At 37.8% G+C, this 27,991-nt stretch overlaps 1 protein-coding gene across 1 annotated transcript in view; it reads left to right on the top strand.

Moving 5' to 3' along the window:
• CDYL2 (chromodomain Y like 2) overlaps positions 1-27,373 on the top strand; it is a 60,061-nt gene extending 32,688 nt beyond the window's left edge. The window contains exons 3-7 of the mRNA XM_072422798.1: positions 4,124-4,341; positions 10,136-10,308; positions 12,534-12,744; positions 14,260-14,403; positions 17,944-27,373. Coding sequence (XP_072278899.1) covers positions 4,124-4,341; positions 10,136-10,308; positions 12,534-12,744; positions 14,260-14,403; positions 17,944-18,102 — 905 coding nt within the window. The 3' untranslated portion in view covers positions 18,103-27,373. The remainder of the gene's footprint in view (positions 1-4,123; positions 4,342-10,135; positions 10,309-12,533; positions 12,745-14,259; positions 14,404-17,943) is intronic.
• Positions 27,374-27,991: the final 618 nt, after the last annotated feature.

A 27,991-nucleotide genomic window follows, 5' to 3' on the forward strand; every position in this document is an offset into this window, starting at 1 on the left:
AACGATCGTGTCGTTATCTGTATGTGCAGGATCGGTGCTATACGATCGTTCGTAGATATCGTGCAGGATCGTTCGTCGTTCGTTTAACAACGATAATAATTGGAAGTGTGTACGTAGCTTTACTCTACTGCATTAATGGAGGGGCACCATTGTCTCCCTGTGACCCCTTGAACTATAGATAACCCCTCACTTACATTATCTTCATAACAGACCAAAAGCAGACAAGAAAAAGAAGATTATTGTTATGTTGGAGTTTTTATACACTTCTGGCCTGTAATACCCCCACTAGTCAGCTGCTTGCCATCTTCCCATAATTGGCTTTATGCTAATGGAATGGTTGGAGTGAACTGGACTGTTTTTTAAAAGCTTGGAGTCCTGTTGCTTTGGCATTGAAAAAAAAATCTTGCATAATCTTTTACTCATTCTTGATTGATTCAGTGCCGTGAACTATGAAATTGTAGTTTCCATATCAAGGAAACAGTTGTTAAAAATAATGTGCTGTGATTTTGCACATATATTTTTCTTTTTTTAAATTGGCCTACATTTTTCAGTATTTTATTTTTAATACAGTAACTATGAAATCTTGCCTATTACATAAACTTCTATCCTGGTGGAGCCTTAGGCTTCTTTTCTGAAGCTCTACAGTTTCTACAAACTTCAATGCAGAGGGTCAATAGCTCAAGCTGAATCATTTATCACAGGAGTTCTTCCTCCCTTATAGTCAAAAGAGGCAAACTGAAAAGGAGATAACTTCAGCAGTTCTACACTTAGTAGTGCTGTAGTTTTAACAGATATTGCTTTGGGGGAATGCTTTCCTGTATTTAACATTTGTATATGTATTAAAGATTTGTACTTATGTGGAACCTTTAAAAACTGTGTAAACTTAAAATAACATCTTACATTTATTAGTTTAAAACCATTCTAGTTTCCTTTTAAAAAGTTTCTGAAAGATGATATCTATAACATCACCTTGAAGTAGCAATGCATTCCCCAAACTCATGGACTGTAAATGGGAGCCAAGGTTAAAAGATTGCCTGTGCCTTGTCTTGCTTGGTGATTTCTGTCCATTGAAGCAACAGATTTTAAACCCCTGATGATACCAGTGCAGTTTTAAAGTAGAAAATGTTTGTGAAATAAAAAACAAGTTTTTGGATTTTAGGTAAATTGATCTACTTGAGTTTTTTATAAATCCCAAAGTGCCAAAAAATGGTGGTAAGTGGCTACTTTACTAAGCAAGTAAAAAATAAAAAGTCAGCAAACTAGTAGTAAAGTAGATTGTCTCTCTTCATATATAGATTGATATGTTTAAAATATTTCTTGAGATCAGTATTCTTAGTATACTGAAAAAGTATTTTTTATTAGGACTTACCCATGTAGAACAAAGCAACAGTTTCACCCCCAGCCATATATCTGACTTTTCTTCTCCAAGTAGTTAAGAGACCCATTCAGAACTAATATTTCAATGGTTGATAGATGCAGGTGGAGCAGCTTTATAGGTCTCTATGTTCCTGGCTGTACCCCTTGACCTGAAGATTACCATGCTGCGTTCTCCACAATAATTATGAGGGGGAGATGCCCTCATGATGGCTGTGGAAGTGCTTGGAGGTGAAATTCAGGTGGCTGTAAATGTGACATTGGTCCCACTGATCAGCAATGTAGTGAGACAACAATGTAAGAGACATTCGTCCCTCTACAAAGTGGGTCATTTTGTAATAGATCCAGACATTCTAAGTGTTATCAGATCAGATAATTGGCTTCAGCCTATGTGAAATACCTAAAAATCAATGTTGTGCTACTGCAGCTTTCACAGATTCTGTGTCAATAGCTGATAATAATCACTGGTTGTTTCTCTACTTGTCAAGACATTTATTTGGAAAAGGAAGTTTTACACTTGAGACACTAAGCCATTTAGTGCGATGTGTAAGAGCCATTATTAAATTGACATGTATGGTAGCTTTAAAAGAAGCAGTTGCTGCTGGGGTTATGCAATATTCTGAGCTTTTTATTAAAGAATATTGTAATTCTGCTGGAATACTTATTGAGTTATACTTACACCACCTTATTGAGCTTTATTTCCAATCAAAAGTGAGAGGCAATTTTAGGGCTAACAGCTGCCGTCCCCGTCAGTTGCCAAAACTCCTACTGATAACATGCTGTCTTCCAGCTCCTACATAAACATAAGTGTACCAAAAACAAAAAGCCTGATACCAATACATTCCTAATACCTTTACTTTTCAGGGATTTGCGCTTCTGTCCATTCTGTTCTAAGATTCTTACAGTTCCTCACACAGCACAGCTCTATCTGGCAGAGCAGTAGACCTGATTTTTCTTCTGCAGTTCAATAACAATTTCAGGTGTAGTTCTTCCCCCAACCGGTGACTGGTAGTAAAATACAAAGCATTAAATTGAGGAGTTTATGAGCTTAGCAGATGAGCACCACGGCACAATTAATAGGCTTTTTGTGCTAATGATGCATTGAGGTGCCTTCATTTGTGTACTAAATACATTGGAGTTCATCTTGTAATTGTATATAAAAAAAATGTAGTTGTGGATAGAGTTAGCAACTACAATTGGTTTATTTTTTGCTGTTTGTCTCATATTGCAAGGGGTTTGCATCCCTTCTGTGCTCTAAAGACACAACAGAAAAGGAGAGGAGATTTCTACAAAGTTCAGAAAATTTCCTTTTTGGAGAGTTGTCACCAAAACATTTGTCCTCATTAAAATATTTCCTCTCTCCTCCTGTCCTGGTGACAAATGTAAAGTTTTAATTTCTGTTACAGTGGTCATCAGGACAAATAAAAATTAGTTCCAACCTTTCCCTATTTTATTGAAATTTAAAATTTGTGAAATCTCCAAATACATGCAGTTGGGTGGTAGCGTTAAAGATCCCTTGAGAGAGTGTCAACAAAGTACACAAATTGTTGGGGAATCTAGCTTAAAGAAATTGTATGGCATTGCCGAAGGGGGCAGTAAAATTTTAATACTACAGGCAGGGGTGTAGTGGTAAAAAAAAAAAAAAAAAAGAAGAGGGGTCACGGTACTATCCATGGCAAGCTCGCATGCGCATCATTGTAATGTAAACGTGTATGCCCCACTACACCCCTGGCTATGTGTCACTAAAAGAGGAAGAAACTTCCCCCGCAGAGTGACGTCATGATACCAAAACCCGCTCACTCTCCCATCGCAAGTCTGAGCCTGTGATGGGAGAGTGGGAAGGTTGTGTTCAAAGAGACAACCTGCCCAATGCCCTGAGCCTGCAATACTATACAGGAGACATGGTCTGCGACTCTGGCTAATGCGCCGCCCTTTTCCTGACCCTGTGGGGTGGGCGGACTGGCCAGAGCTGCAGACCACCAAAGAATTTTTTGCAAATTAAGAGTGAGCTCATGTGCCCATTCCCACTACACCCCTCACTACAGGGGAGTTTCCTTATTAGAGGCTTTAATACAGCCTTTCCAGACTTTTTTTTTACATGGGGGAACCCTTCAAAATAACTTTCAGGTCTTCAGGGAACCCCTACTATAATTACTTATACCCACAGCTCACAGTATATTAGAATGTTGGTCAGTGGGAACATTGTCTCCCTTAAAATGTCTTTGGTGTCACGTAAAATGACCTGAGAGGTACAAACTGCTCATTGTTCAAGGATCTCCCAGCAACCTCCGGAGAAACTCAAGGGTTCCACAGGATTAAAGAAAATTCTATTTTATACAAATCATATTATACTTTGGTTTAAAAATTATTCAAACTATTGGAACAAATATATTGTTAATCTAAAGAAAACTCCAAAGAAGCTACTTTATTACCACGTAAAGCAGCAGGCAGTGTAATGGTAGCGGCATAACATGGAATGAAAATGTGTGAGCTATTGTGTTTTTGAATGGATTTATTCCAAAGGTGCCTGTGGAGCTTGGCTTTTGGATAGGACACTGGGCCTTGCCCTGAGCTAACTGCTGGACCTGCATGTCCTCCATCTAAATATTATGTATGAACTTTCATTTCATGGCAAATAAAACAACAATTATTTTATACCCAATTCCCACTACATATCTCATGATGTTATCTTTTCCTATTTGTGTATTATATTTCTTGTAAAGAGATTCTGCTTTTTTAATATTTAAAGGTGAGTCATTAACCAATGGAGGATTGACTCCACCCAGCCCGGTCAAACGGAAACTAGACTTGGACAAAGATTACGTGTTTGATAAAAGACTGAGGTACAGCATCCGCCAGAATGAAAGCAACTGCCGGTTCCGTGATATAGTTGTAAGGAAAGAAGATGGCTTCACTCACATACTTCTCTCAAGTCAGACATCCGATAACAACGCCTTGACGCCTGATGTAAGGAATTTTTATTCAATTTAAAAAATGTTTATTATAAATCCAGGGATTTGTGCTTTTTGTGGGGCTTACATTCTCAGGGATTCTCATTCGGGAACTCTGTTTTAGTTTGTTTAAAAAATGTATTTATTTATTTATTTTTTATACTTTTTTTATTGGTTTATGAAGATATAAAAAAAGAGGAACCAAACATGTTATTGAGAATTCCTTGGTGGCTGTAGCAAAGTCATACATTTTGAGCAGTATATCTTACTGTTGTAATATGAAGGGATGACTTGATACTGCAAACTTTTTATTTATCAGTTTATACATATTTATTAGTTTTGGGTATACTGAATCTTCAAAAGATTGCTAAAAAGATCCAGATATTATAAAAAAAGTTATTTTCAGATAGAGTAAAGGCCACTATTTGTCATCATTACTGTTAAATTATCCTGCAGCACTCATCCAAGGACAGAGTGGTACTTAATTCTACAATGTCCTAACATACTGGGGTTCATTGCTTTCATTACAATTGGGGGAAGAATTGGAATGTGCGCACTTAATATGGTTGACATATGTAAATAATATACTGCAAGATAATATACATCCAAGGGTTTTTTTTTATCACCCAGGTTCACTGATGAAAGTGTACCCTCTCCAGTCTTGGAGAGCTCTAATACACCAGGCCCAATATCTGTGCATCCCTGATTAAGTGTGAGGAGCACATTGTGGACAAAACTTTGATGCTAAGGAGGTGACTCAATGAATTACATTCTTACAGTCAGTCAGCTGCTGAAGTCCCAGATTCACTTCAGATTCATCTAAATCAAATGAAAAATTAGTCTGGAAGTAAAAACCTTTTGGGTTTACCCTCACTTGCATTCTCTTTGATATTGATGATCAGATTCAAGATAGGAGATTGAATAATCCTATTGAGGACACCGCGAATAATAATAACCTAATAGGGTTTTTTATCCATTAGGGTTCAAAATCTGTTGTCCAGTATCAACCAAAAGAGACTTTTAGTTTACTCATGCCCATTTACATGAGCCATTGTTTTGAGGCTAAACATCTGTGAGCAGATTTCATTGACAAAAAAGCTTTAAACAAAAAATGAAAGGTTAAACTTCTTAGGAAAACTGTTTATTCCTTTGTGCATTGTGTTCTGAGAATGCAAAGCTTTTATCAATTATTGTTACAATTTGCTGAGAATAACACTATTCCAGCATTCGTATGAAAAGTACAAACCCAGAACATTTTACATGACCTTGCTATGTTGTATTTTTAGTAAAATGTTCTTTACTGAAACACCAATGTTGTATACAGACTACAGAATATTATGGAGACTTCCCAAACAATATGATCATGATATAACAGCTATTGACAATGCCAAATAGTTAAAAGCTGATTGTTACACATTTTTATTTGCATACAATATTTTTTATTATGGGGATCGATTGGTGTTAACATTTCAGTTATTTGATTTGTGTCCCTGTCCAGACCAAATATTTTTTGGGTGGGGGAGTGGACAGAGTGGTTTAGGGTTAAAACCATGTTCTCCTCAAGCTCTTTTTTTTCCCTGGCGCTGCTGGCTAACCCGACTACTTGGCTGATTTATCCTTTGGTTTCTGTGGCCCCTTCCTTGATCTTCCCTCTCCAGAAGTGTTGTGAACACTGGACATTCTGGTCACATGGAAAATGGTACCTGGTGACCAGGTGTCTCTGTTCACATCCAAGTGCTTTTCCTGGGTCATAGATAGCAGGTAGTTGCTTCTCAACCTTACCAATCTGTAAATAAGTTACTGACCTTTAAAACAGCAGCTCCATGATCCCTCTCTGTGTGATCTTGGATAGTGCTGTGTTCTGTGTATAGCGCATTCGGCGAGACTGCAGCCTGTCAGCCCTGCTTGAAGAGGAATCTGAAGATCTGTAAGCAGAGGTGATAGGTTGTTTTCTCTTACTGAAAACTCCCTGCATGAAGCCTAGCAAAATCCAACACCATGCTGAGAGAGGGTCCACTGAGCTGCAGTTCTAAAGATCATTAACAATTTGCTGCTCACTGGGGAGCCTTGGTGTACCAGAATGTAAATGTGATGCATAAGTTCTACTGTAATTACAATATATTTACAAATCATGGAACACTAGGAAGATAGGATATATTACAGGGGTCACTGAAAGCAGGGAGACAATACAAGGGCCCTGGCAAGCTAGGATACACTAAAGGACCCCGAAAAGATGGGACTCTTGGAAAGCAGGTAGTAGAATATACGAGGAGGGCTATACAAAAGACATGTAAAGAGGTGGCTAGATAGCTGTAGCACAAACAATTGGGAGCTAATTTGCTGCATGTGACCCCACCTTTTCTTAAATCCTCCAGCTATAGCTTACCCCTACCTGGCTGAAAAACATTTTTTGGGAGAACACTGTAGAACCTCTTTCAGGGTATAAGTGTTCACAGAAGAGCTATCTCACTTCTGCAGTTTTGTAAGCCTCTAAAATGCACATCCCTTAGCTTTCTATTGAACACAACTGGTCAATCTCCATGGTTGTTTTAACTATTATAACCAAAACCATTATATTTTATTGGCAGTAATATAGAGTACACACAAATGTAGTTCAGTTGTAAAATTTAGCTGTTTGCCTTCAGTTGCAAATTTGCCAAACTTAGACTTTGCAATAGTCCTACCCTTTCAGTTTTAAAAAATAATTGACAAAAAAAAAAACAAAGCTACAGCGTCCAGCGTATCCAGGAGGTGTGGGTGATGACACAAATCTTTCAAGATTGCCCTCAATTCAATTACAGGAGTGCATTTACCCAGAAGTTAGCATTAAGTCTTCATTTCAAACTAATTCACTTTGGGGTAGTGAGAATTTTTTTTAGTGCCCCAATGTTCATAACAGATAAAAGTTGGCCCCACAGTGGGCCTGCATTTACCTTTATTATTTCAGAAATCCCTTTTTGCATCCAGGAAGCCACTTTATTCCAGATATCACATTATTACATTACCTTGTCTTTATTTCCCCTGCCATTACCTGTAATGAAATAAAAGGATTGAAAAAGCTGGGTGGTGGCAACGAAAAGATTGTATTTAACTTTAAGCGAGTATACAATCAATAATCAGTGAAAATCATTTTCAATTACATTCAAAGAAAATAAGGTATCCCCATTAAATTGTCATAGGGATGATGCCTGTCAACTATACAAAAACAGCTATGTAAGTTTCATATGCAGTAAACCATCTCCTCCCGACACGTTTCGCCAATAGGCTTTTTCAGGGGATGCATCAAGAGCGTAATATAGCTAAGAGATGGAGTGATAGCATATATTGAATCAAAATAATCATATAATGGTATAAGTACATTTGCAGTCAATAGATTTTATACATGGATACTTGTAATGCGTAGCTTTAGTTGGTATTGGCTAAAACAACATTGATAGACTGTTCAGAAAACAAGTGTAAAAATGCTAAATTTGAATACTCAATAGTGAATTGAAACGATGAGGAAATAAATAAAGATATAACTAGCTACTAACTACTTGGTGGCCAATACCTGTTTTGTAATATCGTAGTATTTTACCTCCCCCACCTCTTAGATTGTAAGCTCATAGGGCCGGGGTCCTCTCCTTCTCTTGTTCCACTGTCTATATCTGTCATTTGCACCCCTATTTAATGTACAGTGCTGTGTAATATGTTGGAACTATGTAAATACTGATTATTATTATTAATAATATAGTAGTAGTAGGGTATTTTTGTACTGTGTTTTGAAAAATACTTATTCTTGTTTTGTTGTCCGTTGCATACTGAACTGTGAAATAATATCAGTAAATTTGGGTTATGTTCACGTTGGATCTACTGGCTGTGAAGATGTTTAGGCAGAAGAGTGGGAGAGCAAATATACAAACCGTTTAGAGCTGGGGCCAATATTCCCTTTATGATTGTGGATTGGAGAAGAGTATTTCTTCTAAAGGATTGTAAAGAGCTAGTTGAACCTAAAATATCAAAGCAATACTTCTAAAAACAGGAATGAACATCCTGAGCTCTATAACAATAGGAAGTGATACATCTGGGTTTAAAGGAACAAGCCCACCTAGGATCCAACTAGACGAATGAAGGGAGGAAATTGGTTCAATAGATGATCTCATTAAAAAGGAAGTGGGGTTTCCATGGCAACTAAAGGCTCTTGGGAATTTTCATGATCCCTAACAACCTGTTTTGTTATCACATAAGGAACATGATATCTTCAGACAATCTACCGGAGTGTGATCTTACTTGTTCTGTAAATATAATTACTGCAACCGTGTAATTACTGTAACCTCAAAAGCAAAGTACCTAATAGTAAAAGAAAGTAATATTATTGCTATAAGACACAGCAAGTTCCATGACCACTGTACTTGTAAAATTGTCTTTTTTTAATGCTAAATAATTTGTCCCTTAGATAGAAGGAAATAGTATTTAAAAAAATGTTTAGTTTTTTTTTGTTAGACTACTAGAGGGGTATGTGTGAAACAAAGTCCTATTTCATTGCTTCATTGCTCTGGTGGTGCTTGTTTTGTGGCCTTGTAAATATGAAATATTGTACAGTCATTTTCATATACAAGTGTTACGCTTGAAGCCTCACATTTCACATTTTTAAATTTCACCCTGGTACCTGTTGTTGTTAAAAGGCTTTTGTTAACAGGTCTCAGTAGCTCAAAGGGAATGTTGAACACAAGTAAAAAAAAAAAAGTGATAATCTTCTTGGTCCTTCCATCTCTACAACTTTGTACCTATTTTATTGATTTGGACGGGGTTTTGTTTTACGAAACAACATTCTTTTTCTTTAAAATAATCCTTTGTTCAAGAAGGAAGTCTTAAAAACCCTTTCATGTTCTATATTTTATAGTATGACCACTGGAAATATTTGTAATACAGGTTAGAAAAGATTTCTCGGCAGGTTATGGTATATGCGGAACACTTGACAAGTCTTCACAATATTATTATTATTAATAATAATGAACAGTGTTCATATAGTGCCAACATATTACACAGTGCTGTACAATAACTAGGGGCAGGAGAGGACCTTGCCCCAAAGAGCTTACAATCTAAAAGGAGGAGGAAGCAGCACTCTATGGAATGGTGGGTGAGTAGTGAGGGTTTAAGGGACAGAAGAAGATGGGTAGGCAAGTTTGAAGCAATGGGTTTTATGGGCTTTTTTAAATGAGAAGAAAGTAGGAGCAAGCCGATAATGACGAGGAAGGCCATTCCAGAGAGATGAGGCAGCTCTAGAAAAGTCTTGGAGCTATGCATGTGTTGAGGTTATGAGTGGGGAAGTCATTAGTAGGTCATTGGAGGAGCGGAGAGAATGGAGGTGGGAAGGTTGGATGAGTCTGGCTACAGACGTTAAACCCTGTTCTTCTGTTGTGCAGATTCCCCACCAACACCTGAAGCATCTGTCTACACATGGGTGCATATTTGCTTGCTTGCAGCAATTTGCTGTTATGTGTAAGTGGCTGTATACTCCAATCCCCACATTGAGGGATATCTTGCAGGATCTGACTTGACTTATGTACTTGGAAAAAGTGGAAGCTTGCTCCAGTCATATTGTGAGTCAGAATGCTTCTTTTCTAGTTGCAAATCTTTTGCTGTAGGGATGGGGTGGGGGGTTGATTGTTTTAGAATTATGAGATGACTTAACAAACTTCTTCAAGTAGTGAGCTCAACCTTCCACTCAACTTCTCACTCCAATATACAGTAATCTCCAACTGTAATTATGAAAGCTGCACTTGTCTGATCTCTCCATATTAATGATATGCCTGTATTTCTGTACTCAGATAATGAAAGAGGTGAGAAGAGCTCTGTGCAATGCTTCCTCTGATGACAGCAAACTCCTTTTGCTCAGTGCTGTCGGCAGCGTATTTTGCAGTGGTCTAGACTACTCGTATCTCATTGGGAGGTTGTCCGCAGACAGAAGGAAGGAGAGCACAAGGATTGCAGAAGCTATAAGGTATGCTTACAAACCAGAGCTTTAGCAACTGAAGAAACAAGAATTTAGGGGAAAATTAATGGAACTTTCAGTTAAAATAAGGAAATATAAGTATGTAACTGTAAAGCAAAAGAGGGTGTTTAAAGTCTTACTATTTCAGTAATGTAGGCACAGCATGAATAAAAAAAAAAAACATCGGTATGGAAGCAGTGGTCTTTCTGCTGAAGTCTGGCACACTGCCTGCTGAGTTATGACTATAGCTCCAAAATTAGCAAAGCTGATGCTCTCTGCTGTTTGGCCAAAGCAGCAAGTTAGACATCCTTAGAAAGACTACTTTGAAGACCAGATTTAGATCGTTCTTTACTGTAGCATACTGAAAGTGGACAAGTTCTTCTACTTTGGCTTAAAGCTGCTTTTTTTAAGAAACCAAATGGAAGACTTCTGGCACCTTTTGTAATAATGCACTTAGGGTATATAAATGCATTCAAAGTGAGAGTTTAACTGGCAGTTGTACTGGCAAGTTTGTTATAGCAAACAAGGGCCAAAAAAGTGCTTACGTGCCTGTTCCCAATCTTCTTTTGGAAATACACTAAGCTGCATATGCACAGCTCAGTGCAGGATGCTTGGATATGCTAGGTATCCAGCATCATCTGGGGTTGCTGGGTTTGAATGAATTCCCACTCGCATGTGTGGGAGTTGTGCCATATAAACCTGGCCAATCAAGTTGGTCTAAAGATCTGCCTCCCTGAAAAGAAACAGAAGATGATGGCACCCACAACTGAGCAAGGGTAGGTAAGTGTAAATAAAAAATGTGATCAGGCAGCTATGTTTATTTTGTTGCAGGAAGGACCTGCCTGGTTGCAATTTTCTCTTTAGCTCCACTTTAACTGATTTCTAAAAGAAATCATGAGTTAGAAATATTGAATAAATAATTATTAGGTTTATAAAGAACTTACAGATATACACTTTTCTTGCTATGCAATTTTTATATACATGTCACAACGTTTGAATTTTCACAGTAAAGGAGATTGAATTTTGTTCTATTACATTATCAGGAAAGAATGTTTTTCTGTACACAACCATATTCCATTTTGTTTTATTGATAAAAAAAATATTTTGGGGTCACTTTATACATTTAATTGTTGTAACGTTTAATTAATAATTGTAACTCCTTATTATTTTCTGCAGAGTTTTCTTTTACACTGCCTTCTAGCACATACATATACATGCACAGTGTGAAATGTAAATGCATTGTTTTAAATAATCCTAACTATTTTTATTATGCTTTAAATTCTTTAAATGTCACTCATTATTGCTATATCTAGTATACAATATTGCTATATAACTAGTTTACAAATTGCAAATTGAATCTCACTGCCTACAGACGAGTCACTGCTGTCCATTCCATATAATGTAAAACGATTTATTTACCCTGTGTTCAGCTTTAAATAAACCTAAATGATGGGATCACCAGCAGAGCTCACTTGCCTTACCATTAGGTATGAAAGCTGTCAAACCTGCCAGACAGTTGGGGAACTGGTATTTCTAGAAAGAGAGGTTAGTGATTGTCACCAGCAAAGTTTTTTAGTTTTCTCTGGCACGCTCTCCTACAAGTGTACGTGGCTCCATCCAGACAGTAAACAAGCATCATTGACATTGAGCAATGCTACAGCCCTATAGCATAACCTTTCCCTGCAATAAACTTAAGACTTCTAATTGGTCATTCACTAAACATTATGTTGATAGAGACTAGCAAAATATTATAAGGTTATTCTGTGTGTAACATAAAAGTATGTTCGAAGAGCAACAGATACAAACCTCTTTTGCATTCTTAAGTTGAAGAAAAGAAGATAAAAGTAAACAACTGATTGGTGGTGTGAGTAACATAACATGTTCTGCTGTCGGATCACCAAATAATAATACTCTGGGGCTGTCCTATACTCTGATATAGACCTGCTTGATCCCAAATTCTCAAAGGGGAACTATAGTTCTGCTTTATTATAATTAGGACTAAATTAGTTATTGGCCACTTCCTGCTCTTTAAAAGTTTAAAGCCAAAGAACCACTTTAGTTACATTTTTTTTAAACTCTGTAATGCTACATTACAGAAAATAAACCTATGGGTAGGATGATACTCGGTAAGCTATCGTAAATTGAGTTTAAAAACCTAGGCATTTCCTTTCATACATTAAAATTTCAAGCTCAGCCTTTTATGTGATTGAAACTTATTTTTCTTTTTTTTCCAGAGACTTTGTAAAAGCGTTTATTCAATTTAAGAAACCCATAGTGGTTGCTATAAATGGTCCAGCTCTTGGCTTAGGGGCATCCATCTTACCTCTGTGTGATATAGTATGGGCCAGTGAGAAGGCATGGTTCCAGACTCCATATGCTACAATCCGTATGACTCCAGCTGGGTGCTCCTCATACACCTTCCCTCAGATACTTGGTGTTGCACTGGTGAGTTATTTATCAAACTAGGTATGGTAACTTGGTCCACATTACCCCCATTACAGAATTTTTTCAACTTCATTTGGTAAAAAAAATGTTAAAGTTGAGCTGGCAGTAACTTTACAAGCCTGTAAATATACATTCCTTACATGCTCCAATATGCAAGATTTGTATCATTGTACTAGCCTTTACCATTGAGACAGCAGTTTGTAAACTTCAATTGAGTGGCCCTGCCTAAGCTGAGATGATGTCATCAGTCTGCTGCAAGCAGCATTTGCTCATTCTGTGCTAGTGGTCAGAATGCAAGAGAAAAATCTGCGGTTATGGCTTTTCTCTGAACACAGCCATTAAATACCTGTGAAATCTTTAAACCAGAATCTCAATCTAAGATATCCTAGATATTCCCCGAATAAAGATGTCTGTAAGGAAGATGAAGTATTTTCATCAGGAATACTGTGACTTCTGTGTGATTTAATAAATGCCTGTACGTAATACAGTTATATTTCCCTTAATATGCACACACAATGAAAATGTATACCTAATGTATCACTGTAACATTTCATTTATGTTATTGCCTCTGTAATTCTGCTGCATTCAGATATCACACCAGCTATAGCAACCAACTATATTGTAACTCATATTTCTTTTGCTATGTCTCTACTAGCAAGATTTTTTTTTCCTATTGCTTTGGTAATCATTGTCACCAAAAAAGAAAGTGATGGGAAATCCAACAGAAGTGTTACTAACTTGTCCAAAGCAGAGAATAATATTGTGGGCTTTGTTTTTTTTTTTAAAAGGAATGCCATGAGTGCTCCTGTAAAAACAGACTGGTACCCAGTGACAGCCCTAGTAATTTAAAGTGCAACTCTAGTTTTGCTTGCAAAATCTAGGAGCAGGCAGGGACCAGCAATGTTCCTTCTGTGATAAAGCATACTTGCCTACCTTTTTCTATCATGCTGAGCTTCACAGGAGCAGCTCAGTGTATGATGTTGGGATGTACTGGATATCCTGGGAGCCTTGGGATAAATAAACTTCCAAATGCATTACCAGGAGTTATGCCATCCTGCCAGGACAATCAAGATGTCCCAAGATCGGCATCCCAGAAGAAAAGATTGCGGCATAAGCAATAGAATGGGGACATATGAGTGTATTTAGAAATTGCAGTCAGGCAGGTGTGTTTGTTATATTGCAGAAGGGACATCACCTGTTCCTACTGCAATAAAGGCCCCCCTTGGTCACAATTTTTAATTTTATTCTTCTTTAATGGAAGCTGTAATAGAAGAGGAGAAGCAAGGTATATATATATATTTATATATTACATATATCTTTATGCACATTACATATATCTATATGATCTGAAAAAATAAACAACTTTTGTGAATATGTAAACACAGTCTAGATGGACAGGACATATTTACTTAAGTCCTTATTGGGTCCATTTGCTCAATAACAACAGTTTTGGCCAGGTTTCATGCACTAAATACTTTCTACTTGAATATAAACCTCTATACATTTCTTCTTTAGGCCAATGAGATGCTGTTTTGTGGAAGAAAGTTGACGGCACAGGAAGCGTGCAGCAGGGGGCTTGTATCGCAAGTATTTTGGCCCACCACGTTCAGTCAGGAAGTGATGCTGAGAGTCAAGGAGATGGCTGCCTGCAGTGCTGTGGTAAGAAATGCCACTCTCCTATATAAGCCTTTCAATGCAGAAGTGATATAAACAGGAACCTACAGGATTGCCACAAAGTTCCCCAGCATGCTTTCCAGGAAAAGACCTAATCAGGGCATAAGTGTAGGAAAACCACTAAATAGACACGTGAAGCACGTATATGTAAACTGTTCTGATGAATCACAATCTGTTCAGTTGGTTTTCTAATGGAGCCACACCTGACAGACAGCACAACCAAGTTCTGACCATTTACCTTTCTTGACTGTTGTCAAGCAATACAGAAGGCTGTGATTGGATTGTAAAGAAGCAGCAGTTCTCTGAGCCAATTTCTTGTGTACGCTTTTAGTTCTAGCTGGTTGTCATGTAGGTAGTATCATATATGCATATATGCATGTTATAATAAATCTTCTGCCATTGAAAGGTCATTAATAGCTATTTAGGTCTTGGCTCCCTTTACTTTACAATTCCCTTCAGCAAAATGTCACTTCAGGAAACTTTAAATGTATAACAATATACTGTACTGGCTTTTTATATTAGAAATATTACTCAACAATACGGTATATTGCTAGCAAAAGAAGAAATAGTGAAGTGAAATACATTTCTATATTTAAATAGACTTTGCTGTGCTCCCCTGGAGGATAAGAAAGTCCAGTCCAATCAGACCTGACATCTTAAATTTAGCCTCCAGTTCCTTTGACAAGATGTCAGCACACTGGAGAGGGTGGCACTTATTCAGAATGAAGGACTCAGGCTTTGAAAAATGCAGTAAATCTGTAAGGCAGTCTAAAAATGTACTTTAATTTGTCTGTCCTGCTGTCAGTAACAAAAGTAGTCAATTACTCACCTTTTCTGGAGAACAAGTGCTCTGTACAATTTCTTTTGCTAATGCTATTAGTTTGTTTTCCAAAAAATGATTAAAGAGGACTGAAGCTCGATCTGAACACCAGTCCTCCATACCTCAAGTAGTCTGTCGCAAAGCCTGGCTTCTTCAGATGAATCACTTTGCAACTCAACTTCTCAATGCTCAAAAATGATCATGGCGTGTGCTTGCGTCTAAAGCTGTAACACACACTACAAGAAGCATGTGCCATCAAATAAAATTCTGCTAATAATATACCTACAGTCTACAAATAAGTTTATTGGTAAATCTGTATTTATTAGCAATTTTCAATAATACAGAACAAACTTTTTTTTTTTTTAACTGAATTTTTATTGAATTTTTTAAAATATAAACAAGGAACACAGCAATACAGGTATAGGATCAATATGCATAGTACAAATAAACATTGGGGGGGGGCAAGATACACAACAAACAAAGTATATGTCCCTATCCAAGGTAGCAATGCTACGGTCAAATAATGTTAAGTCCAGAGTCCAAAATAGAATCCCACCCGGTATTGCTGGAAACAAACCATAAGAAAAACAAAAAAAAAAAATGAAAAAATGTAAAAAACAAGAACATGTAGGAAGTCATAATAGTAACATCCAGGAATACTAAGAGGGGGGAGGAGGAGGGGGGGCGGATGGGCATTATTGGAAAGGTATTCCAGAGCAAAGTGAGCACAACTAATCCTTAGACTTGCAATTGTGAGTAGAAGGCATCCCATGGATCCCAGATCAATTCAAATCTATCCACTTTGTTTTGCATAAGGGTCGTAAGATATTCCATTAGGCGAAAATCCTGGATACGGGTATATAAATCCTCTAAAGAGGGAGGCAAGGTGGACTTCCATCTGGTCAGAATCAGGGTGCGGGCTGCCACCAGTATATGGGCAATCAGTTTACTAGTACAGCACAAACTTTTAAGGCACACATTGGGTTTTTTTTTCCAAAACTATGCATACTACTAATAAAGGGAATAGCTAGAGGGTTGAGAGCTGGACGAATATAAGTCTTCTGGTAAAGTACAGATGGATGTTAAATAAAATTATTCAGCTCTTTAGCACATTTTTCTCTGTCTGGTACCTTTTATCCTGGGGCCACTTGAACAATGGGCTGATGTCCAGCATGCTTATGCCTATATACCATTACTATTGGTATAACCTCTTTGTTTTTCAATCTTTTTGACCTGATGAAGCAGACAATGTTCTGTGAAACGCATCATCATTGATAGTGGTACTGTTAAATATTATAGCCAAAGAATTACTTGTAGTGTAGTAGTACTGTATAACACTGCAGTTTTTTTAAAAAAAAACTTTTAATTGGAGATAATTATACTATGTTTTTTGTAATACAGGATGCTACTTTAAATATATATAGTATATATATATATATATATTTATTTATATAATTATTTTCTTGATGTATATGATGTTAGACAAAATATTGAAAATGTTATAAATACTTTTCTAAGCAATATTAATAATTATAAAATTTAAATTTTCCATTGTTTTGAAAACAAAAAACAATATGTGTCTTAATAGAGACGTATATGTTGTGAAGGGGTTCAGTCTAAATCAATAAGTCTATACCATCCTAATTGGCTTTGTTAGATATATTTATTAAACTACAATCATAATATACAAAATAACAAAACCTGTTGTAATAATAAACCAAATGGAGACACAATGAAATGGGAAGTTTGTAATGTATAACCAACAATGAGGGGGGCACCAAAGCTTACGTAGCAAAGTACAAGATTCCAAGGAAAGGGGTAAGGGAGAATCGGGAAACATATAGGGCACACAGAAGTTTACCTAGGCATAATGACCATAAGTGAAAGCAAACAGTTGTTAAGATTCATGTCTAGCAGAGAGAGATGGAGAATTAGAGAACTGCAGTCATGTCGACCAATCAAAAAGGTTCTTCTCTTTTAGAAACATGATCACCACTTTTATCACCCCCTACTTTTATGAAAGTGGAGACAAGTTTTGTTCTCTGGCAATTAGGCTTCTAAAATTGGACACTAGAGGTACCATATATGTCTAAAGTGGGGATCAGAGGATCTATTTACTTGAATGAAGTTACCGTACTCCACTTCCTAAACATAGCAAACAGGATATGTTAATGCAAGTGATCGGCTTGATAACAATGGCTTGCCTTCACTTGTTACTTTACATTGGTTGTTAATCATTGTAAGTAAAATGGTCATGTTTTCCCACTCTAAGTTGAAATTTCACAGCTTCATGTCTGCAGCTTACAAGTGTACACTAAACCCCAACAATAAACTTTGTTTCCCCTTTGGTCTAATAAATATACCATTGAAAGCATTTGCAATGCTGCAAAAAAAATGCCTGTCCAATCCTGCCAGACATCTAGTGAACTTGCTGTTTTCTGTTCCCTTTTTTACGGTTATTATTGTTTTAGGTTGTTTCTGTAGGCTAAATAACACCTTCCCTGTTATGGAGGAGAGGGAAGGCATTCTGTAAACTTTTCCTAGGGTGACATGGTTTCTGTGTTACCATCAGGATTACAGGTAATAAAAGAACAAGTGATAACTAATCTATCCACCATATCTAAGGACTGCAAGCTGCAAAATATTACATTTGTGTTCTGTGGTTTAGATATGCTTTAATCTTCAATGCTGATGTCTCTTTTCAGGTATTAGAAGAATCCAAATGTCTTGTGAGAAGCTTCCTGAAATCAGTCCTGGAGGATGTGAATGAACGGGAATGTCAGATGCTGAAACAGCTGTGGAGCTCCCCCAAAGGCCTGGACTCCTTATTCAGCTACTTACAGGACAAAATCTATGAAGTCTGATTCTTTCTTATCAGACCAGTATGAAGTCTTTTCTCTCCACTACTTCCGTCTTCACACCTGCGGTAACCTTGAAAGACGCCTGGGACATGCTAGCCGTGCCCAGAATTATGCAATGAGGTATTCCAAGGAGTCTGTCCCACTGCTTCCAGTCTAGTTTTGTTGTGTTTTTTTATGTAACAAAAACTGGTATATAGGTCCTACTCACCGTATACCGAAACTTCCATCTCTCCATGCATAGAGAGTAACATTCCATATGCCACATCACACATTTCATCCAGGATATACACCATGTGATCCGTATTCTGCCATTTCACTTAACTATGCGATCGTTGTGATCACACCGAAGTCTGCAAATTTAGTTTAATAATGTGACAATTGCACTTTGTATCTATTTGTATTTTATTTAAACGTAAGTATTGATAATTTATGTATATAATTGGTTGTGACGTTTTTTTTTTTTTCTTAGTGAAACATCAAGTCATTCTGTTCTGTAAAATAGCCAACTAAACTAACTTATTGTAGTTGTATCGTCAGCTGGTAATCGACACATTTGTTTGCAGATTTTTTTGTTGTTTTAAGTTTGTTTTTTATTTTTTTCTTATGTTGTACAACCAAAAAATGGTGAATTGAAAAGGGAACTTTCACTTCTGAATGATAACTTCGTGTTGGGTTCAGGGTGATGGGGTCATCCTTTATGTAATGTTACTCTTTTAACCTTTGTTGAAAATTGATAGTTGTTAAAATAGTTTTTCTTTTAGTCCCACTGCCTACTGCTACCTGCCAAATGTTCATGGCATTTTGAATCTGCTGACTGCAGACAGATGGGAGCAGTAAGGGTAGAGAAGATTTGAAAAGAACATGTTAACATTGCTTGACCTTTACACAGGGGCTGCAGATGTGTAACTCTGCACATAGGTTACCCCACCAACTTCCATCTAGAGAACATTTCTATGGTGGAGCTCCTTCTTGATGCCTTGTTGTGTTTATTTGACATGAATCTTTGGCCAGGCAATGGACTTTTAATTATTTATGTATTCCTAACAAGCAGTAAATGGTCTTTAAACAAGGTATCTGTTGCTGAAGGAATGTCGGATCAATTTATTAGCTATAGAGACTACTAAGAGCTTGTGGTATAGCAAATTTATCTTGTTAGGAATATGCACATACTTAAATGTCCTCAGCCTGGCCACAGTTCAGCATTTGTGAGTACATTAACTTTGCTGAAATGCACATTATGTTGCTTAGGTTTCAAATTTGTATTGTTACAAATGAAGTAAATAAGGTTCATGATTTGGCAATCTTCTAATATTTTTATATATACTTATATATAGCTGTCAGTCTGAGAGCCCTGACCTCCTTCTGAATTATATGTCTTTCGGTCATTTCTCTGTCATTCTAAGTGGGCTTTCTACATGCAAGGTTGACCTAGATTTAATGTAACCGAAGCTTGTGTGTGATGTAAGAACCATAGAAAGGTCACGGTGATTTTCATAATATATGTTCTAGATCTACAACCTACTTATATACATGTGCTTTATTAGGTATCAGATACATGGTCTTTGTTTCTTGTTAACATAAAGATTAAGCCTAACTGAAAGAAATCTGTAGGCCACTTACCTTTCTAGCTACCTGTAATCAAGTTTCTGAAGTGGTTTCATACTCTCTAAATGTTTGATCTGCAACACATCTAAAGGTCAGACATTCCACCTTCTTCTAGGCTTTAGAAAACCTGTGATGAGAGAAATATAAAGGCTGGCTTTGCAGATAGCTCCTTCTGAAAAAGCTTGTTGACTAGCTCAATACTTCACGGACCCAGAATAAGAATGTCAATCAGCAGTCCCTACTTCACCAGCTGCATTGTTGTTCCAGGTCAGAGAAAAAGTACTAAAGTCAGTTAGTAATGGCAGTCCTGGTGTTTGGCAAAGGGGAATACTTGTCCAGATAAGTGGCTTAGAAAGAACTGAATACAGATGGTTTGCAAGAGATGGTGTTTATGGGAGTAAGTCAGGAATGGAAATTCTTAGGCTTAACTTTATTGGACAGATTTACAATGACCTATAGACCTCATTCACCCAGTGGTTGTGTCCATTGATGGGCCAGATGGGCAGCCAGTCATTAGACAGAAGAGCACAGATTTGCTCGGTCACAAAAAAACATGAAAGCAGCCAGGGGCAATTTATACCTTTTTTTTCCCAAAAACAAAATCTGTATTTAGAAAAATTGCCTAAATACACTTACATTGAACTTGTACTTTGTTTTTTTAGGGTGATTCTTTTCAAAATAGCCATTCCCTGCAGAATTTACTTTTTATAAGTTTATTTCACTGTCCTTTTGCTCAATCCAGTTGTTGGAGTCAATGTTTTCACAGACCAATAGTGTAATGTTGCTGTTTTTTAATAATGATTAGACAGCAAAAGTTAAAAACATAAACAAATAAATAAACTTTACTAAAACCTCCAGCTTAAAAGCATGGTGGCCCTTGGTGATACCAGGTAGGAAAGACTAGAATAAATCTCTTACCAAAACTACAGGATAAGGACACATTCACCCGGCATTTTCCCAGGGTTCTTAGTAGCGAGATTCAAAGGATCACTTCCAACACAACCGTGACCTTATTTGTCAAATATAAAAATTTGCAAACTATACATACAGACAGTTTGGAGAAGGAGGCTCATTGTGAGACTGGTGGGTAAACTCTGCTCCCGTGTGTTTTTGCCAGTGGTGAGGAGAAGGTTGCAGGTTACAAAGTCCAGACATCCTAGGGTAATATGGACCACATTGATGAAAATTGAATATACTTCAAGTTTTCACAAGCAATCTCATGATATAATTTTGTAGCACTGTATTTTTATAGTGTGCCACTTGAAAAAATTTGCATATAGATGTACCGGATTGTATATCTGCCTTTAATAACCAGCTTGTTTGGTAGAGCAAAATATGGTAACCCCAAGTGATCTTTCATTGATTTTATTTGAGAAAATTACATCTATTAGTTGTTCTTGGACACTGCATTTGGATATCACCATTGCTCACTGTACTGAATGATTTAATTACATTTCTGCGTCTCTATACTTGGCATAAATATGCTGTCTGCTTTGACAGAAATTATAATGCATTGTTTGTGAATATACAGGTTTACAGGCATATCACTCGTGTAAAAAGGAGCATAAAGGTTGCAGTGACCCATCATATCCCAGTAAGCTGACCTCCTGAAATAAAATTATGATTGACTACTGTTAGAATTTCTACACTTAGAGTTCCACAGCATTTTCAACAGGTGGTGAAAAATCTTTAAATTTCCACTATAACTTCAGACCAGTCAATGCTTGTTTTTTCATTCAGCTGAGGCTGATGAAAGAAATTAAGAAGTTATTCTGATGTGCATGTGTGTTGACGAAGAGGAACTGGTCACAGTCACATAGTGGAGTCACCGAGCCTTCTTGTAAATTCTAAATAAAAAAAATGATGTTGTACATTTTTGCCAAGCATGTCCTATGTTTTGTCACCTTAAAAGTGTCCCAAATACAGAATATTACCTGGTAATCTCTTTGAACAGACAGAAGAATTTTCCCTTGCTGGACTAACAGAATACTACTCACTTAACCTTTATAAAGCGGGAGCACTGTAGTCCACTGTGTCCAGACAGCTTGTGATTTCAGCTTAGCAGTGGCAGCTTACTACAGGAAGTTAGGCATTCACTGGATTTCTAGCAGATCATTAGATCATTTTTCTGTACTTGGAGTAATAAAGGAACAAAACATGGAGGAAATGTTTTTATTTTTTTTTTGCATTAACACCTTAGAGATATATGGAGCATAATACACCGCAAAGAGAGGACCCAAAAAATCACCTTTAGAACAGAACCCTGCCTGTAACAATAGTACAGTGGTGGGTCAGCAGTAAAGACTCCATGAAGAGCAAACTTTGTCTTACGTGATCCAAAATTTAAGCGAAGGTAAACCCAAAACAAACCCAAAAATTCACACTTCACATCTTCAATCTTGCAGATCAGTCTATCCATCGGGAGGTTTCTTCCAGTGGGTCCCGCGTTGTCCCAGTATCTATCTTCAGCCTGGCGTACAGGGAGCGCCTGAAGCTGACATCTTCTCTCTTCTTTCGGGTTCTTCTGCCTGCATCATCGGATCTCGCACTGTGCAGGCACGAGATCGGTTGTTTGCTTATGAAACGACAAAAGACTGAACAAGACTGAGCGTTCGGCTCTATGGAGAGGGGAGAACGATGGGGCGGCACCGCGTTCCGCTCTCTCCCCTTCACTTCCATTACGATCGTCTGTTGTTCGTGGATCCGCCAGGACAGACCCATGAACAACGACAAGCGCTTTACACTCACCAAATTCTTGTCCTTTACTAGCCCTGAGGCGACTATCAGACGAGATTCATCTGACTTGCAATCTCACATGAGTGGTCACTGGGCCTTCTTTCATTGACTGTTCTCCGTGAGAAAAGCTCCAAGTTACTCAGTGGTCAGTGGGAACAATGCCCTGTCCTGTTTGGGAAAGGGTGCTTTATTCAGACATTATTAGTTACATGGGCAAGGTCAGATCTTTTGGCCTATTTGCTTTTTTATGTGAAATATGTTGGTATTTAAGCACTTTGGAGGGACTTGATCATGTACATGTATGATGACAATCATTTATCACCCAAGAGAGGGGTAAAGTTTGTGTATTTACTTGTGTTATATATATATATATATAAATGAATATTTGTTCTTCCATCCACTACTACAGTCTCACTCTCTTCCTACTATTCTTGAATGTGAAATAAATTTCAAAAAATCCAAAAGGGAGACTGGGACAGTTTTGTATTGGTCATAACAGTGTCTGGAACTAGAAAAAATGAGATTGGGGGGATATCCCTTTGATTTTTTAATGGTGCCTCTTTGCTTTGTTCATTATGACATTAGGTCTATATTCCATATTGTAGATCGTTTACATTGTATTGAAGGTAGAGAAAATCAGACTGGACCCAAATGGAAATAAACATTTATACATAAGACATATGTCCCAAATATTGCCAGTCCATTGTATGATAACCTCCCCTTAACACAATGTGAAAAGCATCCAGTTTACCTAAGTTGTTTGAGTTATAAGTTATTATTAAGTTATTTTTAAGGCAAATATATTGATGCCGCTTGTGTTGTGTGACTGCAGGATTTACCTATTTAAGGTACACTATGTAGAAAGTATTTGTTTTGCACTTAATGTTTCTGGAATTTCGTGTTTTACTTTGGTCAAAGTGATTGTATTCACACTCGAGAAGAGCTGTACTTCACCTGTAAAGTGGCACAGATTTAAAACAACTATTACAAGTATTATTTCATGAATTATTATTATCATGAATATTTTCCACTCATGACCACCAACAGAAATTTCTGGGGCCCCCTCCCCCATGTCAAAAAGTTCCTACATTGTAAAAATCAAGCTCTTTTGATCAGGGCCTGGTACAGAAGTACCCCTTGTCCCTCCTGATGTCAGCCTTGCTTCCACTAATACCCATCAATCATATCTGGGACAGTATTGTGTGGTAATGCATTTGTATATAAGAAGACGTGTCGCTGCCCTTCATTGTTAGTGAGACACGTGCCCTCTAGGACCAATTTCCATCAGAGAGTAGGGCTATAGGATGTGCGTCCCTCACCACATACATTTCCAGGAATTGGTTATTTAAAATACCCAGGCCTCTTCTTTGGCAGCACTTCCCCTAATATTCCAGTTAGCCAGGTTATTGGTGAATAGTGGTTGAGATTTCACAGCAAAGCACAGCCAAGGGCTTGAATAGGCAACAACTTGACCATATAATGTAGAGGAAATAGGTAACATAACCCACCAGGCTTCACTTATAACTACAACAAAACTTTTGCTTGGCCACATATGTTAGAGGGCCTTTTTGGGCAAACTAGTCTAATAAGAAATACAACCACTGCTTATTCTTGACAACAACGCCTAATTATTATTTTTTTAAACACAATAAACCTATTGATGGGAAATGACTTTTGTATACTTCATGATATTAACAATTACATAGGGTCTCATAAGGAGTTCTTGTTGCAAGGGAGAATGTAAATTGTTGATGCAGTTGTCAAAAATAGTTCTTCCTTTGGACATTTCCAGATACAACCCACTGTCTTGCCCAGGGGTGGGCAAACTTTTTCAGTCAGGCACCACTATCTGATATAAAATTTGACAAAGGGGCCAGGCCGATGGTAGAGTGGGCGGGGTTATGCTATCATGACACCACTAAACGTGACCTCATGATGGCATAACCCTGCCCACTTTCCCATCACGGATCTGAGCCTGCGATGGGAGAGTGGGCGGGTTGTGTGCAGGGACACAGCCCGCCCACCTCCACAAGCCGTGATACAATTTAGGAGTGTTCCGCACCCTGGCCTGTTTCCCCCCCCACCAGGGTGCTTCTCCTGACCCTACTCGGGGTGGCACCGGCCAGAGCCGGGGACCACCCAAAGGGCCAAAGAAACAACCTTAGTGGCCTATATACACTCGCAGGCCTTGGTTTGCCTATGTCTGGTCTTGCCACTGTACACCTAGATACTACCAGCATTTTTTCTTTCTTGGTGACTGTGCCATGGTTCTTTTGAAATATTTTCATCAAAAGCTGCCACACCCTTATGCTTTTTAGAAGCCAGATCTTGTTTCCATGAGGAGTCTTAGATATGACCTCCTTAGCAGTTTATTAGTTCATGTATAAATGTAGCTTGTACAAAGCATTTTTGCTACTTATAGGATAACAAGATTCTGTTTCTTGCTGCATTTTTTTTTTTGATGCACAATGGATAAATTGTGTTTCTTTTTAAAGAAGTTGTTGCTTTAGGATGTGACTTGAAGTATGCTGGACAGTTGTGTTGGCACTGCTCTCCAGCCTTAATCCACTTTGGTCATGTTAGTTTACCACCCACTGATACTCAATAAATTATAATATCTCTGATCAGAGTCATACTGTCTTCCAAACACTCATTTTAAGTAGCAGATTTCATAATGCAGTGACAAAATCCTGCAGCAAAATCACTCGGATCATCAAAAAAAGTTTTCTGCAGCATCAGGACCAAATGTTTTATTTGTTAGAACAACATATGCAGAATTTGCAGAAGCCATTTATTAATCATCAGCATTGCTGTGTCTTCCTGTTGGTCAATTTTGTGGAATATTCTTTATTTATATGGCACCAACATATTCTGTAGCACATCACAATTTAGGAGTGTGATTTGTAAAGGACATTTTCTTTACATATTTTTTATGCAAATAATCTTTATTGTCTTGAGTTAAAGGTGATCTCCATTCACAGTTAGTTCACAGGATAGTTTACCCATAAATAGTATTGGTTAGATGTCCGAGGGGTGGACTGCACAGATGTAGTACAAAGAAGGAAAAATTATAATTCCAGAATAATTGGGCTATTTTATTTTGAATAGAAGGTTACAGAAGTAGCCTGGAGTACCACTCCTTTTTGGTTGGAAAAATCCAGAGCTTTGAAGATTCAAGAATATCTGCTGCTTGCATTCAGAATTTGGTCTCTGGCCCTTTATCTCCAAAGAATATTTGTACATTTGGTAGAAATTGTCCTTTAAGGTATTCCCCCATGCCCCCTAAATGTACAGCCTGCCCGGTCCATTATTGTCCCTATTCCGGCAATTTTCACGGTGTTTTTCCAAAGAATGTCAGCGCATCCTTATTCTGTGCCATTCATACATATGGGGGGAGCCACACTCCTCGCGACCAGTGGGGGTCTTCCTGTGTATGGCTTCTACTTCTAATGAAAAAAAGGGTTTTCCATCCCTAGGCATGGCCAAATAGTAAATATTGCTAGAGTGGTTATAGAAGTAACAACATACCAGGGGGCATGCCTCAAATGACACCTAATACCAAAAATATAGTTGTGAAAGGAGACTTTATCAGTTAGGCCACTGAGGCTCAGTTGACAGTTTCTTGCTACTCCCCCTATTCCAACCTGCATTTACTCACTTTCCCAGAGCTTGGTTGCTTCATGTATCTTCAGCTATGCCTGATGATATTGGAGCTTACACTGGAGTAATGATGCTCTTGTCAGGAAGCAATGTTCACATCTTGTGACTGGCTACACAGGTCCAAGCACTTCTAAGAGGGGATCCCCCATACCTACAGGCTTCAGGTATTTGCCGTGGCTGAGATCGAGAAACCAAGAGAATAGGCAGTGCAGGGAAATTCAAAATAAATCAGTCAGGGTTGGGCAAGTAAGTGACTTTGGGTGTCCAAAGATGCCCAATTCAGGGCAATGTAACAAAATGGCAACATTCTGTATGCAGCAAGGAGGGGGCAAATCACCAGAGGATCCTTGCACCTCTGGATCTCAATCAACACACAGGCATCCTCCATTACCATCCACCCACAAAAAATAATTAAAAGTTGCTCTCATTTCAAGGTCAGTCCACACAAAACATATATTTTGTTTCATAGTGAAAAAATAATTTTCTATATTTCCCATGGATCTTGGTGAAATCTATTGGTTGAGTTCTTAGGTCTGCACAATAGCTGTACCATTATGGAGGCTCACTCCTTTCCTATTAATTTTATTTGAACATTTTTGAGAATTCAACACAAACTGCTCAAGCACAGAGAAACCTCCCATAGACAGTATCTATGGCCAAAATATTGCACTATTAATGGATCCCAGACATATCGGAAATGAAGGTTGTTAGTTTAGAGTGTCTGTCCCTTTAGGATTTTGACTAAAAGTAAAATATAAATTTTCCTGCATCACCTTCATTCCCACCACGTGTTGTACATCTGCGCAGTTTAGTCGTAGTTGTTGAACTCGCTCATCTAATTATATTCTAGTAAATGAATTGCTGGTCAAGGGCATGAAGCCATTTGAAAAGTTTTGGTTAGGCCATGGTTAGGATTCTGCAATGAAACAACTATTTCTTTTTGTTTGCACTGTTGGAAAAAAAACTATAGTTACTTATTTTTTTGCTAGATGGTATAAGACATGCAAATGTGTATATATAATGTTTGTATATTATATATTTAGTATCACATGGTACATGTCACATGTCCTCCTTTCTCTTCCTGTAAATAGTTCTGAATAGGTATAATAATTGTGCTTAGACAGAGAAAACAAATATTTGTTAATGGTCCTGTAACTAGTAAATGGACACATTTCTGGGTGCCTTAGAAGTTGTATTTTTCATGTGCGTTTAAAATACAGTATTTATACATTGTGGGAAAATGCTGCTTTCAATAAAAAGTGAGACAATGAATGTCTGCGTGCTTTATTACATGTATAATTATTTATTCTGGTATACCATCAGGGATTTTTGGGACTTTCCTTTCTGAACATTATTATTACTATTATCTAAAATATCACCCGGTCTTCTCAGCTGTGTTTTTAGTGTACCTACCCTAATTACATTGTTTTACAGAGGTAAATTACTGGAAACATATTGAAACCCAAAACCAAAACCTAAATGTATTGCAGCTTGCCAGTTCTTAGATGTGATGACTTCATTAGGTTATTGTATTTTGGGTTTCTCTTCATTTATTTTCAGAGCTCACTAGAAAGTTGGCCAAAGATGGTAAACTTCATACAACAACTATAAACACTGGGAGAATCATTGTAGGGCCCCGGTCCAGCACCATTGCTCATCAGGTGCCAATCGCCCAATCTAACCCTGCACTCTTCACCTATAGCCCCCTTTCAGCCTCAGAAGACTAGTTGTGCCATCCCAGCACATCGTTGCCCCCAGGACTACTGTGCACAAAGGTAGGCTTTGGGAAGGACTGATGGAGGACCAGGAGAACACAAGAGCTCGGGGAGGGGACACAAAGAGAGACCAGACAGTCCAGGGTCAGTAATCAGGTGATCCATAGATAAAACAG

The sequence above is a fragment of the Pyxicephalus adspersus genome, chromosome 9 (genome assembly GCF_032062135.1).
Source record: "Pyxicephalus adspersus chromosome 9, UCB_Pads_2.0, whole genome shotgun sequence".
NCBI classification, from domain to species: Eukaryota; Metazoa; Chordata; class Amphibia; order Anura; family Pyxicephalidae; genus Pyxicephalus; species Pyxicephalus adspersus.